The 19,890-nt window shown below is 36.9% G+C and overlaps 1 protein-coding gene across 1 annotated transcript in view; it reads right to left on the bottom strand.

Annotated features, from left to right (window-relative positions):
• Window positions 1-19,890, bottom strand: part of ZNF143 (zinc finger protein 143) — a 33,455-nt gene that overhangs the window by 8,729 nt on the left and 4,836 nt on the right. The window contains 11 exon segments of the mRNA XM_088525784.1: window positions 2,075-2,200; window positions 4,034-4,109; window positions 5,307-5,426; window positions 7,334-7,408; window positions 9,235-9,254; window positions 9,257-9,289; window positions 9,292-9,429; window positions 12,036-12,116; window positions 12,319-12,402; window positions 12,897-12,989; window positions 13,879-13,997. Coding sequence (XP_088381910.1) covers window positions 2,075-2,200; window positions 4,034-4,109; window positions 5,307-5,426; window positions 7,334-7,408; window positions 9,235-9,254; window positions 9,257-9,289; window positions 9,292-9,429; window positions 12,036-12,116; window positions 12,319-12,402; window positions 12,897-12,989; window positions 13,879-13,990 — 958 coding nt within the window. The 5' untranslated portion in view covers window positions 13,991-13,997.

Here is a 19,890-nt window from a genome sequence, read left to right as displayed (position 1 = left end):
TTAATCCCTGCCTCAACACAGAACCTCAGATTACACCGGGAAGGAGCCAGGTTCCGCAGTCCACCCTGCACAAGGGCAGCCCTTCCCCAAGGGGCTCTCGGGCCATCCCTACAAGGCCGCAGGAATGTCACCCGGCGGGTCTGGGCAGCTGCCTCCTCTTTCTAATGCACTTCTCAGGAGAGTGACCTGTTTCCAGGGGACTGCAATTTGTGGTGGTAGAAATGCAAAGCAAGTCAAAACACTTTCCAGCTCTACCCCCGCTCAGCTGCAGCACCAGTCTCTGAAGATGGACTCTGCCACCAGCACAACTTCCCGTTCTGAAATGGCTTTTCTGCCACTAGGAAGTATCAGAAGATAGGGCACAGATATGTCTGGGGATGTCATGGAAGAACCTGATGCAAGCATTTAATCGCAGCAGAAAGTGAGACTGGACTGCTACTAAAAATAAAGGGAAAATCACTCTGGCATCAAATGGGCAGAAAACCAAGATTGCTAACACTGCTCTACATGATAAACAAATGAAAAGGCTCCAAGGCCAAGGCAGAGAGGGGAAAAAGCCCAGACCCTTTTGTCTCCATCAGCTAGGCTGTTGTAACCTGCAAAGCCAAAAGTGTACGCTGCTCCCTCCCACCACAGAAAGGACTTGGTGCAAATTCTCTTTCATTCTTTGATTTGCTGCAACTGTTCTTAAATCTGTAACTTGAAGAAATCCCTGAACTCTGATCCACAGATTGCCAGGAGTCCATGTTTTACTAATACTGTTTGAAGGGGTGAATGGCAACTAAAGCTGGCTTAAGTCATATCTCAACAGCTAAGGTAGAATAACATATATTAAATTTCTATGTAAACTTGTATGATCATAAAGAAAAAAAAAAAAAAAAAAACAAATCTGTCTGCAGATAACCAGTCTGTTCTCTATACTGTAGAAATGTTCCAGTTTGGAGTTTGTACTTGATGATACTATACAATAACTTCTGGAATAATTGTTAATAATAACAGTTCTGGAAGAAAAAATACATTAAACTTTTATGTCCTCATCCTAATGTCCATTTGACATCAACATAGCACTGACGGCAACAGACTGTCTTTAAATATGGAAGTAGAGGAAAGCAAAGTTCTTTCAATGTAATGAACAGCTTTTTGCATTTTTTTTCTTCTGTGGGCATTGTCCTTCCAAATCTGAGAAAAGACTATTTCTTTCATTCTTTTTCTCTTTTTAATGTCTAAAATTCAGAGATACAAATGGAAAAACTTGCAGGTGTTCTAGAAGGTGAGTTAATATAATTAATGGAATCACATAGGTTAATAGCTGTAAGAGGCTATTCTTCCTATTATTAAGTTTTTGTGTGTGTGTGTGTTTTCAGATCTCATGAGCAAAGGAGACATTGCACAAGCGTGTTCGCACATGTGTGTGCACACCAGTAGAGTTTTGTGGAGTGCAGGATACGCTATCCAGAATTCATTTCTGTTTTGGCTTTCAAGTGAATTTAATTAGACAAAACATAAAATTTTATTTTCTATACATTTGGATGTACATTCTGTACATCTATACAGCTGTTTTTGCACTCTATTTTTATTCATTCTTCTGCTGTCAGAAGATGAGGGAAATCAGGATAATAACAATATGAGAACTATCAGCCTTCATAAAACGACCATGCTAATTATCTGAAAACACTAAAACTTAAAAATATTGATGGAATTTCTAGGTAAGCTGCATTACTGAAAAAAAGTTCCTTATTCTGTTAAATCTGCAAAATCAATACCTTCTATCTACAAAGAAACTATAGAGGCCTCAAGTGACTCAGTGACAATGCAAGGGTTACACACATTGCTCAGAGTTAGTGCATTTGTAATGACAGTGTGAATGCTTAAGCACTTTTCTGAGAAATGCTGCATGCTGCATTTGCAGTAAATGCTTACCATGCTGACATGTTGTTGAGCTCACTGGGCTTCAAAAAGTGAATATACATAGACTGATTTCATAAGTATAAGTTATAAAATGATCAAAGAGAAAAAATATCCCCCTAATTCTAACCAAACAACAACAACAACAAAATACAGATGCTAATAGTACCTGTGTGGGTTCGGATGTGTTTCTGTAAGTCTCCTGAAGTCTTGAATGATTTGGTGCAATTTTCTTCTGTGCACCGATAAGGCTTTTCACCAGTGTGTGTTCGGACATGACTTTTTAGCCCATACCCTAAATATCAGAAAGGATGTTACAACAGTACAGATACAAAATTAAGATGCTCAGAAATCATCATGATCAAAAGCTATGCTGGCCATTCCGATTGGGAAACTGTCTGATGAGCAGAATTTTTTATTCTACTCTTCTCATGCTTTTCATTGCACTACACTGAACCCAGAACAAAGTTTAGAAAGTATTTCTTCATTTATTTCTGAAGAAAGTACACTTCCATAATGCTTTGTCTTTCCCTCAAAGGGATACATTGTAATGATTATAACATGCAGACAAATATTTATTCAGTCTTCTGAGGAATCTGTGTTTTTACATGCACCTTTTTTTGATCTCTTACCACTACTATCATCAAAATAATTGCTAAATTTTGAATTGAATTATTAGCTCAGAGAGCAATTGATACCATGATTTACTAAACAGCAAAAGCTCTTACTACTTCCCAAGGCTCTGAGTCTATTCTAATTTTTCTAAACAATATATATGAAATGATGTTGTTAATATGTGCCACCAGGCAGTCATAAACAGTCTTTCCTTTTAAAATTACTTTCAGGAACTCATCATCATCAAAAATATCACTAGTCTCAACAGGCTAAGACCTCTGTCAACTATTTAACAGAGAGAATTTTACTAAAATCTTTCCCTCCCTACTTTCCTGAAAAGATCGTGAACAAAGAACCCCAAAATACCCATTTACGAAAAGAAATTTGAATCTTGGGCCCATAAGTGATTTTATATTTCTACAAGAAGATAGCACCGCTTTAATTTCTCAAAACATCCCTACAGCAGCTGAAATGTTTGTTTTGTTTAGTTATTAAAAACACGAAGGTGGCCTAACAAGATGCACATTCGTTCTTACATTTAAAACAAAGTTTTAACAAACGAATGCTCAGTTTCATGATCTAACGCAGCTATTTAACCCAGAAGTATTCAGTACTTAGAATGTACGTGGTCAAAGGACTGCACTTGACTGATGATCTAAAGGGGCACAATAGTTCTGTTCAAACATATGATACTAACAGACAGAAAGATGATTATAGCCATACAACAGTCAAAGCAAAGGGAGAGAATATTTCATTACATGGTTCTGAATCTCTTTACAAACACCATGCAGTTAAACAGATTCATAACCCTTTAAGTGTGTCTGCTTCTCTTTTGACCTATCTCATCAGCATTTCTTTTGTTGGTATGATCAAAGAAGCAGTATTAAATATATTTAATCATATGGAATTCTTTTGGAAACATCTTTTTCTGCTTTCTAAGGATTAAAAATATCCTATAGCCTTTCACATCTAAGCATCATACTAATTTGCATAAAAGGCAAAAGAATAAATTTGAAAACTTTTTCTCTTTCACCATCTTCCATGTTTTATTACTCATAATTGCCTTTTACATGATCAAATGAAAGGCTGACATTATGCATGAGTGGAGTAATTTGTATTGACTATAGAGTGTACTTCATGAAAAAGACACTCTGATACAGTTTTGACAAAGAACACTCAAAACAGACTATTTCCCATCAATAATCTTTTCAACTTTGGATCAGAAGATCAGATATTTAGCCACAAACAAGTTTCTTGTTATCACCTCATTTAACTTACAATAATAGTTTCATGTTAGAAAAAAACTTTGAACTGATGGTAGAATAGCAGGTGAAAAGTAAAGAGAAAAAATGTTTCACATTGTTTCACCTTGATTTTTTTTTTCAGTTCTCATAAATGGATCTCATTCAGGAACAGGTTGTTTACTTAGCAGTTAAAAAAGGCTATAATAAGAACTTATCTTTTATAAAGAAAAACACTAACAGATAGGAGTAACTAGTGTACAAAACATTACCTGTTGCAAATGCTTTACCACAACCTGGATGTTCACACTGATACGGTCGATCTCCTGTGTGTGACCTTTCGTGCACCTACCAAGACATCCAATACTCTGGCTCAATGAAGTGTTTTATCCAATTCCGTCAACACAGAAACCTCATTCTCAGAGACAATATATTTTGTTTCTTTTCCTAAGAATCATGTTCAGAAAGTATCTTCTTTTTAAATTGGTGATAAAAATTAATGGAATAGGATAACAGCACTTTCCTTAAAACTAAAAATGACACTTTTCAAGGTCTAATAATAAATAAATAAATACATGCAGAGTGGCCACCAAGCATCCTGAAAGGCAGCATGCACATATCTCACTAATTTTTGACTCCTGTGAGCCCTCTAATGATGCTCTTGTACTGCATGAAAAAATGCACAGATGTGCTCTGCAGCAAGCACACCATTTGAATGTACAATCCATACAGCTTGAGTTACTGACTGCAGACTGTCTTCTCAGAGGCAAAGAGCCATAGCAAGAAGTTTAACTCCTTGGTAAGTGATTAGTTCTGCCTAAACTGGTATGTGGACTGCTCTATACCTTTATTGGTCTGGTAATTCCTTTACTGACTTAGAGGAGAATCGCAAGTTGGCAGCTGCAAAGAGAAGATGTTTGAGCTTTTCACTTTGAATACTGAATTAGTTTGAAGAACTAAACTTCATGTTCTGATGATAAAATCTTTCCCCAAAAAATTAAATTTTTGCTGGATCTTAAAAAAAAAAATGCAAGTTACAGTGAACAAAAAGTGAACAGCAAATTTCTGAATTTCTGTGGTAGTGCTGTTGGCAGTTATTTCAACAACAGAACTCTTAAATGCTGTCAGTATATAAGCAGAAAAAAAAAGTCATGTATCTACCTCTGTCCTGCTTTGATAGCCAAATGAGTAACATGAAGAGTCAACATTTTTTCCTCATCATTTAAGTCATGGCGCATGCGTTTTATATGACATTGACAGGCAAAAAGAGTATTTTGCTTAGTCAGTGAATGCAGTCTATTTAATGATTAGTTTTCAAAACCAGCCTCTTCTCAGAGCACTATGCAAAATCTGAACATCTGAGACAATCAATTGCTGCAGGATCAGCCCACTAAGTACTTACAAAACATCAACATTATGACTAGCTCTTGGTTCACTTCTATAACTTTTTAACCATAGCTTCATAAAACAAACAAACAAATAAACAAAATCCCTCCAACCAACTAACAAGTGCACAGCACCAATGCTCTTTTTACATATTGTTACCTTAAGATGGTGAGCTGTTGTATACAGTTTTCCACAGCCATCATATTCGCAGCGAAAAGCTTTCTCTCCACTTTGCTGAGCTTTTGCAGTCACTCTTGTTCCGTGTCCTTGCAAGACAATCTAAGTTTTAAAAAATACATAAAAATCAAGAGAACAATACAACTGATCAGGAAACTCTAAGATGCAAAGACTAAAGATGCAAAGTTGAATAAAGAAGTCCACTCAAATGTAGAACTTTCTCCTGAACCACAGGGAAAAATATAACTCATGAAATCCATTAGTAATATTACTGTTTAACCCACAATATCATTCATCATTAATCAGAGAAATCACTTTGATACTTAAAAGATACATGGAGAAGATGCACAACTGGCAGGGCACTCTTGGTTAAACACCTGCACTTTACCTGTCACTAAATCCATTCATATCTCTTTGCTGTTTCAACATTTCCGTAATTATTGTTATTTCTAATATCTGCAAGGAAATAACCAGATATACTTTACCAATGTTGATGGCTATAAAGAGGAGCCAAAACAAGTAGAACACTCACAAAAAAAGATCATTTGGAAATCCTGAGCATTTGTTTGTTCAAGCAACTATCCGCAAAAGTATTCAGTATCTTTGTATTACATTAGTTCATGTGAGTTGAGGATTATTAAGAATTCAGTTAGTGTTACCATTCAGCAAGGACAGATATAATGTTATTATTTTTAGAAGATAATGTTGTCTAAAGGAATTTAAAAATTCAGATGTTAGATACTAAAATCAAAGAACACAGCAAATAAAGCTCTGTTATAATGTGAAACTTCTTAAAAGGAATTGTGTCCTTCAAAATACTTTTAAATGGATTAAACAAAAAATAATTGTAAAAGAAATCACACAGACATCATAACTTATTTTGGAGAGTTAACGCCGCAGAACAACAACAAAGGATATAAAGATCTCAAGATTTTTATATTGTGCAGTATACACATAAATGTTAGTTGTATGATTCTACTCTTATTATGAACAGATGGGTACGACAGGCTTGAAAGGAAAGAGCATATCATATCCATTTGGTCACACATATTCTTCTGTCCTCACACATACATATCACACTAAGATTCACAAAAAGCCTTTCTGTTTTTTCTTTAGTGTGAAAGCTAACCATATGCAAGAGGTTTGAATCATTACTCTGTGGCCTGACATCTGTTCTGTTCTTGTGTTACTGAGGGCTTAAAAATTTTATAGTATACACTTATAACTAAACATAAAATTATTTTATCTCAAATAATATATTATCTCAAAAGGAGCTAAAAGTAAATATCTACTTGCATTAAGACATAATCATGGTTAAGATTTTTGAAAATTACTGATAGTTTGGGGACACTTAAATTCTGATTGGCCAACTGAAGTCACCTTATGGAGTAAGAATTTGATATTAAGCCTCAATATCTTTTGAAATATTAGATCATTTTCCGTTTGAAATACAATGCTCCTTTAGATTGGCACATTTCCATATGGCATACAGGCTGCCATATATGCAAAAGATTAAGCTACCTCCATATTTACTTTAATTTGTGCTGGGCTGAGGTGGAAATCAATGTGTAACTCGATATTAGCAACAAGCCATTTTATTTAAATGGGTCTTATTATTTTCCATCATTTTTGATCCAGGATTACCTATGGTTTAAGGACTATAGAAAGTTGGTTCACCCTCTGGAAGAGAACTGTTGAATTACTTAACCTCTCATGAATGAAATATACAGGTGAAAGAGTCGGCCTGAAAATCTTGGAAATTCAACATAACTTTTTATATACGTTTCAAGAGAGAAGAAAAGGAACATAAAACAAAAATTCTGTGAATGGATCTTCCGTAAAGTGAAAAACACAATCTAGCCACATAGGTTTGAGCTGAAAAATTCCTGAAGGGTAGCAGCAGACTCTAGCTCATAGCTTAACAGAACTCCTACTGTGCAGCTTGCTGGGCATGGAAAAGACAAGAAATAAATAAATTTGAATTAATCATTCTGTATTGTGCTACATACCTGCATTTTTTTATCTTGTTCATTTTCACCTATCATTCCTGTGCTGCTTACACTGTCATTTCCATCAATAGACACCTGAAAAATGAAGTTGAGATGGGGAAAAACATTTATAGGCCATATTTACTTATCTGAAAAGCAGAGGGTTACAGACAGTTCCTAAGGGCTTACTATTCCACAGCTCTCTAGCTCCCTCTTAAAAGACAGTTGTTCTATAGTACATTAATTTACAGGTCACCACTTTGATCAGCTGCATTATGCAATAGTTATGAAGATAAGCCTCTCAAGTTATCTTAAAACGGAGACAAAAAGATTGCAAGGACTAAATGCTTTAAATCAACAGACTGGCAAAAGTGTTACAATAAATTAATAATATTTAGTTCAGACAGAAAAAAAAAGTCATTTTTAGTAAAGGGATATATCTATTTTTTTCTGAGCAGAATTTGTTTGTTTAAAACAGCACAGCTGCTTTGGAATCAAAATACCTGTAAAATATTTTACATCTCAATTCAAGATAGTAAAATTACAACAGCTAAGGAGTCATGCATTGTTCCAAAGGTTTATTTTTTAAAGCAGTCTATATGAAGAGAAAAATACCTCTGCTTTCCAAGGAGCTTATAAAAATATATCTTTTTATGAAAATATAAAAAAACTCTCAAGTACATTAACTCAATGGCTTTTTATTCACTGTAGGAAAAAATAATTTAGAGTATACCTTACATGGTTTCGCCATCTCTTAATAATGTCTGGGTTGAAGACAGGTTTTTACAATACACTATGCATTCATTACACTTATGCATGTTGAGATTGCTGCACCTAAATCAAGTCCAAATTATTTTATTCCCTTTTTCAGATATTTTGGCAAGAATGCTAGCTCAGCTGGTAAGCCTATGCCTTTCACTAAAGAGGTCACAGCAGCCTTCTAAGAAGGTGTAAAAGGTGTCAAAAGGTGTGTAAAAGGTCTTGCCCATAACTAAAAAAAAAAGTTATGATTGCTTTAAACCAAAATGAAGTAACAGATGGCTAATTTGTAAAAGTTTGCCACTACAGCTCAGCTAGGCTTGAATTGCCTTTTCATTTTTTTAAATCTTGAAATCTTTCTTTTTTGAAATCTTACCACAGGCATAAGTAACAAATCTGACTGGCTCTCTTAGGATCTCCTCATTTATAGCAAATAGTAGCAGAGTGGAAAAAAACAGTGTTTCAACTATATTAATTTTCCTAACTGGCCTTCTACCAAAACTTGACAGTTTTGAGTGACAGAAGACAAGTAATTCTGCTCTTTTCCAGAGCATTATAATTATCCAGGAGCAGGGACACTGGAAAACTAAAAAGCCATGAAAATTGCAGTGTTTATTATTATAGTTATGTCTTGATTTACAGTTGTCCTTAAAGCGTAACCTTTAACATGCGAAGAGAATTGTAACTGGTGCAGTTCATTAATGGACTACATGAATGTTGAACTTCACACTACACTTTTATTATTAAAAGCATGCATCAAAGAAGTTTTCTTCCAAACTCAATATCTGATTAATCATTTAAATTACACTGCATCATATGCTGTCCACGCCAAATACAATGGGCCCCAGTCTTCTCAATGAAAAAAAAAAGGGAAAAAAAGAAGGCCTTCCAATGGTATTTTTAGAGAAGTAATTTACTTTTCTAAATCACTTCCCAAGTTAATCCAACTCCTCTTCTGGTGTTCAATTCCTTGTTCCTTTTATGCAACACTACAAACTGGAGCTGCTCATGACAATGAGGCACTGTCAAAACAACTCAGAGGCCTCTCTTTTAAGAGGTCTGAATACTCTCTTACTTGTAATTTTATTGCTGACTCTTACTGCCAACTCTCACATGCCACTACATTAAAATCTTACAGATAGATAAAAGGTCTTTCAGGATACCTTGGCTGCATATTGCTCAAAGCACTGATGGTATCTGGATCGATGGCAGCATCCCTGTGTGAAGCCCTGCCACTGTGCCGTCAGCCTGAATAGCTAAAATGGTATCTGACTGTGGCATCTGCACCGTATGGTGGATGTAGGCGGTAGTACCATCCTCCAGCTGGACTGCTTGCAATGCACTCTGGTCATAACTATCTGAGAAATAATATTGCAAAATGTTACAAAAGAAAAGGAAAAGCAGTGTCTGAATGTCTTGAAAATAAAGACATAACACAAGAAACAACTGTTTAAGAAAGGGTGTCTGAGAAGTATAATTACTTAAAAGATCACTATCGATAGCACAGACTACCTTCATCAAAACAGCTCTTCCCATAGCTTTTACTTCTGTACACTTATAAAAGTGCAAAAACTATTTTATGTTAGTTACTTAGAAAACACATTGGACTGCTTACTTACAAAGGAAACCACATAAATATACTTTCAAATTGTTATTCACTCACAATAACATGTAAAGAATATAACATATGCACTAAAGTCTATAGTTCATATTTTAACCGTTTCATAGAATCATAGAATACTTAAAGTTGGAAGGGACCTCTAGAGGTCATCTAGTCCAACCCCCCTGCACATGCAGGGTCACCTAAAGCACGTGGCACAGGACTGCATCCAGGTGGGTTTTGAAGATCTCAAGAGAAGGAGACTCCACAACCTCTCTGGGCAGCCTGTTCCAGTGCTCTGTCACCCTCACTGTTAAAATTTTTTTCCTTAAATTCCTGTAGAACTTTTGGTGTTTCAGTTTGTGGCCATTACCTCTAGTTCTGTTGGTGGCCACCAGTGAAAAGAGGTCCTGCACTCCCCAGGTGCAGGACCTTGCACTTGGCCTTGTTGAATTTCATAAGGTTTCTCACTGCCCAGTTGTCCAGTCTGTCCAGGTCCCTCTGGATGGCAGCGCAGCCCTCTGGGGTATCGGCTACTCCTCCCAGTTTGGTATCATCAGCAAACTTGCTGAGGGAGCACTCTGTGCCTTCATCCAGGTCATTGATGAATAAATTGAACAGGACTGGACCAAAGACTGACCCCTGGGGACACCACTAGCTATAGGCTTCCAATTAGACTCTGCACCGCTGATCACCACCCTCTGGGCCCTGCCATCCAGCCAGTTCCTAATCCACCTCACTGTCCACTCATCTATCCCACACTTCCGGAGCTTGCCCAGGAGGATGCTGTGAGAGACGGTGTCAAATGCCTTGCTGAAGTCAAGATAGACGACATCCACCGCTCTCCCCTCATCTGTCCAGCTGGTCATTCCATCATAGAAGGCTATCATTGCAAGGCTACTTACAGCCCTGCCTCCTCTTCGTTGGATCCTGTCATGGTCACTGCAGCCAAGGCTACCCCCCACCTTCACATCTCCTACAAGTCCCTCTCTATTTGTTAGCACGAGGTCCAGTAGCCCACCTCTCCTTGTCGGCTCCTCCACAACCTGCATCAAAAAGCTATTGCCAATGCCCTGCAGGAACCTCCAGGACTGTTTATGCCTGGCTGTCTTGTTCTTCCAGTTGATGTTGGGGTAGTTGAAATCCCCCATGAGAACCAGGGCCTGTGACCGTGAGGCAATATCCAGCTGACTATAGAAGGCCTCATCAACTTCCTTGTCCTGGTCAGGTGGCCTGTAGCAGACACCCACCACAGCGTCTCCCGCATTAGCCTGCCCTTTAACCCTTACCCACAAGCTCTCAACTCGCTCATCATCCACTCCCAGGTTGAGCTCCATGCAATCCAGTTGCCCTCTCACATAAAGAGTGACTCCACCACCTCGCCTTCCCAGCCTGTCCTTCCTAAAGAGCTCACAGCCTTCCATGGCAGCACTCCAGTCGTGTGAGCTATCCCACCACGTCTCTGTGATTCCAATGAGATCACAACGCTGGGACCGCACACAGAGCTCCAGTTCATCCTGCTTATTCCCCATGCTTTTAAGAACAGAATCCTGCAAGTGACACCAGCATATGCAAAAGGAACACACAATATATGAGATGAGTTTTAAGGAAGAAATTCTTAAAAAATTATTATAGTTATTCCTATTTGCATTGCCATTTGTAGAACATAATTCTCACCATACTAATTTAAACAAACTTAAAATATTTACTTGCCACTTTTCAAGAGAGTGGGCCTATTTCCAAGACTAGTGTCATCAGCTGCTGCAGAAATCTAAATTTTCATTTAAAATAAATACATTTGCATTTTGGACTGTTATCACAGAATCATAATCATAAAGGTTGGAAGCGACCTCTAGAGGTCATCTAGTCCAAATCCTCTGCAGAAGCAGGGTCACCTAGAGCATGTGGCACAGGATTGAGTGGGTTTTGAAGATCCATGACATTTTCTGCATTACCACTTAATGGCAACACCATCAATAACAAGATCTTTAAAATTTAACTGAACTTCTACCTCCCTCAGTTCAAGAGAAATTTATATTTCTTACCTGCTTTCTCTTATCATTTTCACATGCAGTCATTACTGAAATCTATACCAAGGTTTACATTTCTATTATCAGCATATCTACTTACTTTAATGAGATCCTAGACTAAAAAAATAAAGTATGCTGTCTTTTTTTCTGTTCATAACTGCTATATGAGGCCCAAAAGACAAACTGAACCAGTCTCATTTAATAATTTCCAGATGTCATTATGTAAAAGTAACAAGTAATCTACAATGAGAATCATCTTAAATACAGTACCATGTTTTCTATTGCTGAATTTCTGTTGAACTCTAGTAACAAAGCACACTTCAAAAATATTTACCTTTGGAAGTGTGATGAATAAATGCTGTAGTTCCATCTTCCAACTGAACTGCTTGTCCATCCTCCAGGCGTAGACTGTCTCCTGTTCAGAGGAAAGAATTGGAATACTTTAAAAACAGGTTGAAAAAGCCACCAGTTAGAAAGATTGAATACTAAATATTTAGATCTGTTCAAGATTATTTGCACTAAAATAAGAAACAAAAATATTACTTGTTATTAAATAATATAAACATTTATCAATAATACAGTACTTAAAAGTATACTTCTTGTATTATTACACTTACTACTTTTAGGCATGGGCACATGTTGAACATAGGCAGCAGAACCATCTTCTAGTTGAATCACCTGGCCATCCATTAATTTACCATCTGAAATACATCATTAGATTCCTTAAAAATACTCTGCATGACAAAGGTCAAAACTCCTGGTTTAAAATGTCAGTGCAATATCATAGAGAAATAAATTTTAGAGAAGACTAAGCACAGTATGACTATATAGCAAAAGTTTTAAAATTCTGGGATAAAAAAATGGTGAAAGCTCTGATGGTTAAAGTAAATATACCTCAATTAAAAAAACAAACTCTGTATCCTATCCCACGTGCAAATGTTTAGCTTGAAATGCAAAGGCCATTTCATTTGGGTTGACATATGTTCTGTATTTGATACCCCTCTCCTATTGGGAGCAGGAATAAATATTTATTTTATAGTGTTACTTTAATATCTCAGCAGGAATTGGAGATTCATAAGCATTGTACAAACATAAGAAACAGAGTTTTCCTGCCTTTAGAGATTTACAGTCCAAAGAGATGGTTAAAAGACGGAAATACCGTGTTTAGACAAATCAACTTTAGCCATTTACGTACCTTTAGAATTGTGCTGTATATAAGCAGTGGAGCCATCAGCAAGCGTAACTGCTTGCAAACTCACACCTTCCATGTTTTCCAAGTTGTCACCATCTAGTAAGAGAAAAGTTCATATACACTATTACCAGCATCTAACCATAAAAATCACAATCTAAGCACCTCCAAAAATTATGACATCTTCTTAAAACATAATGATTTTAGAAACAGTGCTAAGTAATAATTCTTACTTGCTTTCAGGCTTTTGAAAAATACACTAGTGTCACTTGTTAAAGATTATAAACATGACATCTCAAATGTTATTTTCCTTAAGCAAAACAGTGAGAATGCCATTAAATAACTACAAAATTGAGGTTTTAGGACAAATATTAATTAGGTCATGATCCTGAAAATTGAAACTTTGATATATACTTTTATCAGTGATTTTGTTTGTGCATTTCATTAAGAAATACAAAAATATTTAGAATGAAATACAGCATTAGAAAAAATATTTTATCATTTAAAATCAATTTAAAATGTCAGAAAACATAAAAATTTAAACAAAACCTGCCTGGATGTGACCCTGTGCTCTAGATGTCCCTGCTTGAGCAGGGGGATTGGACAAGATAATCTTTAGAGGTCCCTTCCAACCTCAACCTTTCTGTGATTCTGTGTGAATCCCAAATTATCAATTTATGTGAAAGCTCAACTAGTTTAATACATACTTAGATATAAACTGAAGTTACAAAGCAAAAAACAGTAAAGCTACACTGAAACAAAGTCAGATTATATGGTTCTTATTTTGGCACATTTTTGCTCTATTACTTTAATTAAAAGATCGTTTAGTTTCAGAATTAATGAAGTTAATCTCAGGTAACTAAGAATAATGTGTTGATTTGTGCTAGATTCTTCCTTTAGAATACAATACATGCATTTTGAGAGATTTAGCTGAATTTCAAACAGAAGACACAAAATGATGCAGAGATATTTTAACCTGAATGTTCACCTTGCACAGCTACAGCTTCTGTTAAGCAGAGTGTCACATGCTGGGCCTCCATTCCTCCTCCAGAAAATTCTGTCATTCCCTGAGAGTCTCGATTTATCTGAGCTAATAACATCGTCTACCTAGAAAATATCCACAAAACATAAACAAACAATTCAAATACAGAACCTGAACTAGTTAAAGACAATCCAAGTTTAATTATATTTCTATGTAACTATTACAGATATTTCATGTTAGCTTTTTCATAAAGAGGATGCAATAAGAGACTGATTTATCTGGAAAGTTGTTCAAAGATAAAAAAGTTATTTGACATGTCTGTTATTTATTATAACCTCAATTGACTAAGCTCTTAAGAACTTCAGGTAGCAGTTGCCACATTTTAAGTGCATCAGCTCTGTTTAGAATTCAGTCAAATATGAACGCAGGAAGGGTTCTATAAAAGCAAAGGTACTAGTTAGAAAATAATAATGTACTTCATGATAAAATGTGCTAAAAACAAGAAAGTGATTGGTGAATGAAAGTTACAACTTAGCCCACTCAACATGTTTTTCTTTTCTTTTTTTTCCCCTCAGAAATGCTTTACTATGACATATTAGGAAGTCTACTGAATCTGAAAGGTTGCTGCTGGTTGTTGTATTACTAGATTAAGAGGTTATAAAGGAAACACAAAACATTGCATTCTGCTAACTCAGACATTGGCTTTCATCAGAGATATAAAAATGAGTCACTGATTTCTGCAAGCCTTTTAGTCAAAATCTTATATAGAAATATGTGGATATAAAGTAAGAAAAAAGCCACATGGTACTATGATTAGGCTATGCAGCATTAAAAACCCTTTCCCCCAATCTCCTTATTTTTTTAAAAACATTAAGAAATAGTTTAGATAATCTCACAGAAAAAAAGGCTACAGATAAATAATGCAGACTTCAGTCTTAGTGTGGTACTATGATCTGCTGTTTTGTAATCCAGGGCTGAGAGGAACAATCTAGGAATTCTAAGCTATTTGGAATTAAACTTCTGAATAAGTAAGCTATCTGCAACCTTGAGAATCTGTAAAAGTGCCTTTGGATGAGGCAGTTCATTAATGGTCTCACGAACCACTGAGAAACTCACGCTCATTAAGTTGAAACTGAAGAATAATCAAAACACAATTAGACCATTTACACACTCCAGAATGCCTGCAGTGTTTAAAAAGCTCAATACCTTAATTCAGTACTGCCAAATTGAAAAATATCTCCAAATAATATTTACAGACTGTGTTCCAGTGACTTCAGAGCTGATTTCATTTCTGAAGGTGGTGGGCAGCTAGAGCAGTCTCTCAGTCTCAGCAGAGCAAGTCAAGCCACAGCGAGCTGCTGCAGCTCTGTTATTTTCCTTATCTCAAGTAAGTCTAAACCTCAGTGTGGTGCACAAGGCAAGCATATCACTAACTTACAAGCCTGACTAACTTTTATTGTGATGTTATACCAAGTATCCATGTTACTTTTGAAAGTAGGCCTGGACTCTTTTTGCTATGTATAGGAATGACAACTTGATTAACTGTTAGGTTAATGGGATACATACAGTTTAATAAGGAAAGTGGAAGGAGTAGCTTTAAGGAGGTTTTAAGTTTCCTTTATAAAGGCTATTCTTTTCACATATTACTTTGAACACTGTGCAAGAAAAACAAACAAACAAAAACCACCATTAGTGATCAATACACAACTGAGTAAGAAATGTGTCTTCAAAGATTAAAATCTTACATAATGCCTAATTGGAACATTAAGGAGATAGGATACAGGTTTGAAACAAAGAGCCTGAACCTTGGACAACTTTGAGCACCAAAGAGAAGATGCTGTTTAAGTGGAAAGAAGGTAAAATACAGAACAAGTGTGAGACACTTCTTTACATCCAAAGATGAGAAATAGCTGCCTTCTTTCAGACACTATAGCCTGAGGGAGAAGGAATAGTACTAAGACATAAGAGATGTTGAGTTCAGCTCCTCGCTCTGTCATCTCCTGATTAGTGACTCTGGAAGAGAACTTCCTAGCTAGACCGATTCATGTATTGGAGAAGGAATGCTATATGGGTTTTGAATGGAATTGAAGTTTTGAAACAATTCTAGTAGGGACTGGAAATCAAATGCCTTCAGCTATGTTTTAGAGCATTCCCACCCTTAGACAAAGTATCTTTTAAAAATCCTACCTCTTTAATATGCTATATGTCTTTAGAAGAGAAAAATGGCCTTCCTCTATAGAGTTCATGCCTCTTCTCTCCACATTGGGGAGTAGAGAGAGGGAGATAGGCAACTCCTGGAAAACAGCAAAGTCCCCAAATACTCAAAAGCAGAACAAATTGAGTCAATGACTATTTCAGGGAACAAAAAGAAAAAAAAAGAAAAAAAAAAGGCACCTGAGGAGCCAAAGTATTTGTTTCAGTTTAGTTTTCTTGCTGTAGCGTGGCAAACGAGTAACTCACTGCATGCTGTGTCCATCACTTTCCTTACCCTAGGCTCTGCATGAGCATGTCCTCTCAGGGACAGAGGCTGCTTTGCTCTCTTCTCCCAATCCTGACTCTTTCCTTCCTGACATCATCCCATCCGATCTATCTTCCTCGCAACCCTCCTTCCTTTCACTAGCTTCTTATCACCAAATCCATTTGTTCTCCAAGAACCAGTTCTTCTCTTCAGCCAGCCCTATACAGCTCTTCCCAAACATAATTCCATCCTTCCTCTTTCTTTTAAGACAGTCTTTGATGTTTCCTTTAAATAATGATGCACAAAGTAACCAGACCTTTTCATGATACCAATATAAAACAGCACACATATCTCAGGGGTAACAGGAGGAAAGAGATCAGACTCATCCAGACCTGTGCACCCCCAGCAGAGGCTACAGCAGAGTGGCTCCGGGAGCCTCTTGTATGCAAAGCCCCAGCCCTTGCCCGCTCCCCTGCAACGCAGTAAGTGCCACGCACGTGGAAAGGGTGCTCAGCCAAAGCGGGAACCACGGCTCTCCGCCCCTCTCTGTCCTCCTCACCGGACAGGAGAGGCTGAAGCAGGCAGTGCTCTGAGAAATCAGGAAGACGATGCAGAGATCCAAGGCCTATATTGCTCAAAACTGGGTCAGAGAAAATGTTTTACAAATAATCGCTTCTACAGCACTATCTTTTTTTTTTTTTTTTTTTTTTTTTGCCTTTGAGGGTGGCCAAACACTGGAACAGACTACCCAGAAAGTTTATGGCACCTCCATCCCTGTAGGTGTCCAAGAGTCAGCTGGACAAAGTCCTAGGCAAACCTAGTCTCACTAGAGCTGCCCTGAGCTGGGGTCAGGCTCAGTGATCTTGGTAGATCCCTTTCAACTTAAGCTCTTCTATGAGCCTATGATTATTTATCATTTTGATACTGCATACTCTACAAATCCAGCAGCCTGTTATATTTTTCTTCATTCATTTTGCTTTTATAAAGCCTGTCTCTTTGATCAAACTTGTGGTCTTCTCCCTTAACTCATATTCTTGAATTTATCCTTCCCTTTTCTGCTAACTGGTTTATACAGTTCTCTCTCCACAGCTTCGTCCAACCCCGATCTCATCAACTTCCTTTCCTAATCTACCTCGCAACTTTTATTTCCATGCATTTGCATCACTGAGTTTTCCCTTTAAACCTGTCTGCCAGGAGTTTAGCCAGTGAGAAACTGTGAAATAAAGATTTCCTTTACCCACTTCTAATATTGCACCTTGTAAGTCAAAAAGCTGCTGAAAGCAGCTGTTCTAGAAAAACATATGAAGCCTGGTCTGACACCTACATAGCTGTTCAGTGGGACTGATACATGTCTATTCCGGTTGATGTGAAGTGCTGTCCTAAAGAAAAGACAAATAGATCTATGGTCACTGGAGCAAGAACCTAAGGCTTCCCTTGGTGAACTTTCGCAGATCTTCATAGCTTGTGTACAATGTGCCACTTTCAAAGGCAGTAACTTGATGATATTTGAGAAGACTTTCACGAGGATAGTAATGTGCACGTACTGCATCTTGACACTATCCATCACTAAAATATTCCTATGGTATAAGTCCTATGGATTTTATATATGTGTGTGTGTATATATATATATAATATATATGTAAAAGCTCCACAGAAACTCCAGGATAACGTCGATAGACAAAACAAGCCACTCGCTAGGCCTCATAGGTACAACTGTATATTGAAAAAAAAAATCGCTTCCCATAAAAATCCTGTAAAATCAAACATGCTGTTAGGTTCTGAACACTCAGAAACCTTGGGAGGGGGGAAAAGGCAGGAGCTTTCATGAAGTTGCCTGTCTACAGAGCACTACTTGTATTCTTCCTTCAACCAATACTCAAGCAAACAGCAGAGTCTTTTAGGTGCTGTTGTGTTTTTGGGGAGAAAAAAAGGAAAAAAAAAAAAAAAAGGGTGATTTGTTAGCAGAGAAGCTTTTAGACAGACTAGAGATAGCTGCTGGAAACAGAGGAGTGACAGCAGAAAACTGGAAACTGAGCAATCCTGGAACAGCAGCTGCGATTTAGGGAGTTAAAAAAAAAGAAAAGCCAAGAGCTAGCAGAGGGCCCACTGTAGTGCAACAGAAATGGAAATTCTGGGCACTTGGGAACTCGGGCAGCTGAGAAGACAGCATGGGGCAGCCTGCACAGTGGAAAACATGGTAAGTAACAGATGAAAAATAACTGACATTTCAAAAATAACCATTCCTTTTTTTTTTTTTTTTTTTTGCTGGACAAAGAAGTGTAGCAACAGCAGCAGAAGCAACTTAGAGGGGAAAAAAAGAGATGACACTTCAAAAGATGTTTAATAGGAAATACAGTTTGCAATGGACGCCATAGAAGAAAAGTTGCAATAACTCTATGCACAGTAAAAATAAAATCTAGCATGTTCAAGAAGAAAAATATGGGAAAAGTCAGGAAAAAAACTACTGAACACATTCAGCAAACCTCTGTTCTCTCTTGTGGCATAGACAGCACTGAGAAGTTTGAAATAATATCCATAACATCTTGTTTGAAAATAAATATTATTTATTTAAAACATACTTCTTCTAATGTACAAAAATATAGTAAATATATAAAACTTATACAAACAACAAATAAAAACAATTAAAAAGTAAAATGGCAAATGACACACAATCCTATAATACTTTCTCTATAATATTGATGAATTTTTCACTGGAGATTTTTATAAAATTGCATTCCTTATATTTGACAAAACTGTATCCCAGAACTAGTGCAAAGCATGTCTGCACACTAAAGCAATTAGGTGCTTTTCTGAATTAGATATGGGCTGCTCTACAGTCCTTAATAACTGGTAAGACTGCAAATATCAACGCAGTAATTTCCCGAAGGGAGCTTCAGGAACAAATATTTGTGAAGAATCAAAATTAGTACCTATAGTTAACATTCTGGCTAATTACACACCAATTTACAACTAATATGCACTACAGCCTCCCAGATCTCCATGCAGAAAATGACAACTGAGAATTTCCTGACTTGCAGCGAAATAGCTTGTGTTCTACCTAGGTATGACTGACCAATTGCACAAAATCATTTGACAGCTGCAAGCTTAGGTACAGAGACACAGCACAACTAAGGCTCTCTCAAACTTTACTTCTGTTCCTATATACACATGTACAACAATCTCTCCTGTTATTACACTACAAATCTGTAGCGAGATCAGAAATGAAATCCAGATCATGTGCTTTGCTCAAATGCTTCAGGATGAGACAAGGATTTCTTTCTCCTCCAACAGCCCTTAACCTCTTTCAGCATTCTACCAGTGCACTGAGATATGGATTTTGCACTACTAACTCAAGGAGGTGAGGTTCACTTTTTGTCAATATACAAAACAAACTACTTATTGTTAGGCATCGCCCAACTTCTAAGTGCTTTGCTCTATAACTCTAATGCTTTTTACTACATTTTTTTCTAGGTCTCACAAAGTCCATCACATTACACCAATTACCCACTGTGTAAGATGGAAATTAGGCTGAAATCCAAAACAAAGGCCTCTACTGAAGA

The sequence above is a fragment of the Tinamus guttatus genome, unplaced genomic scaffold (assembly GCF_059628265.1).
Source record: "Tinamus guttatus ecotype Peru unplaced genomic scaffold, ASM5962826v1 Tinamus_guttatus_pri_ptg000240l, whole genome shotgun sequence".
NCBI classification, from domain to species: Eukaryota; Metazoa; Chordata; class Aves; order Tinamiformes; family Tinamidae; genus Tinamus; species Tinamus guttatus.
This window is presented reverse-complemented; position numbering and strand designations above follow the sequence as displayed.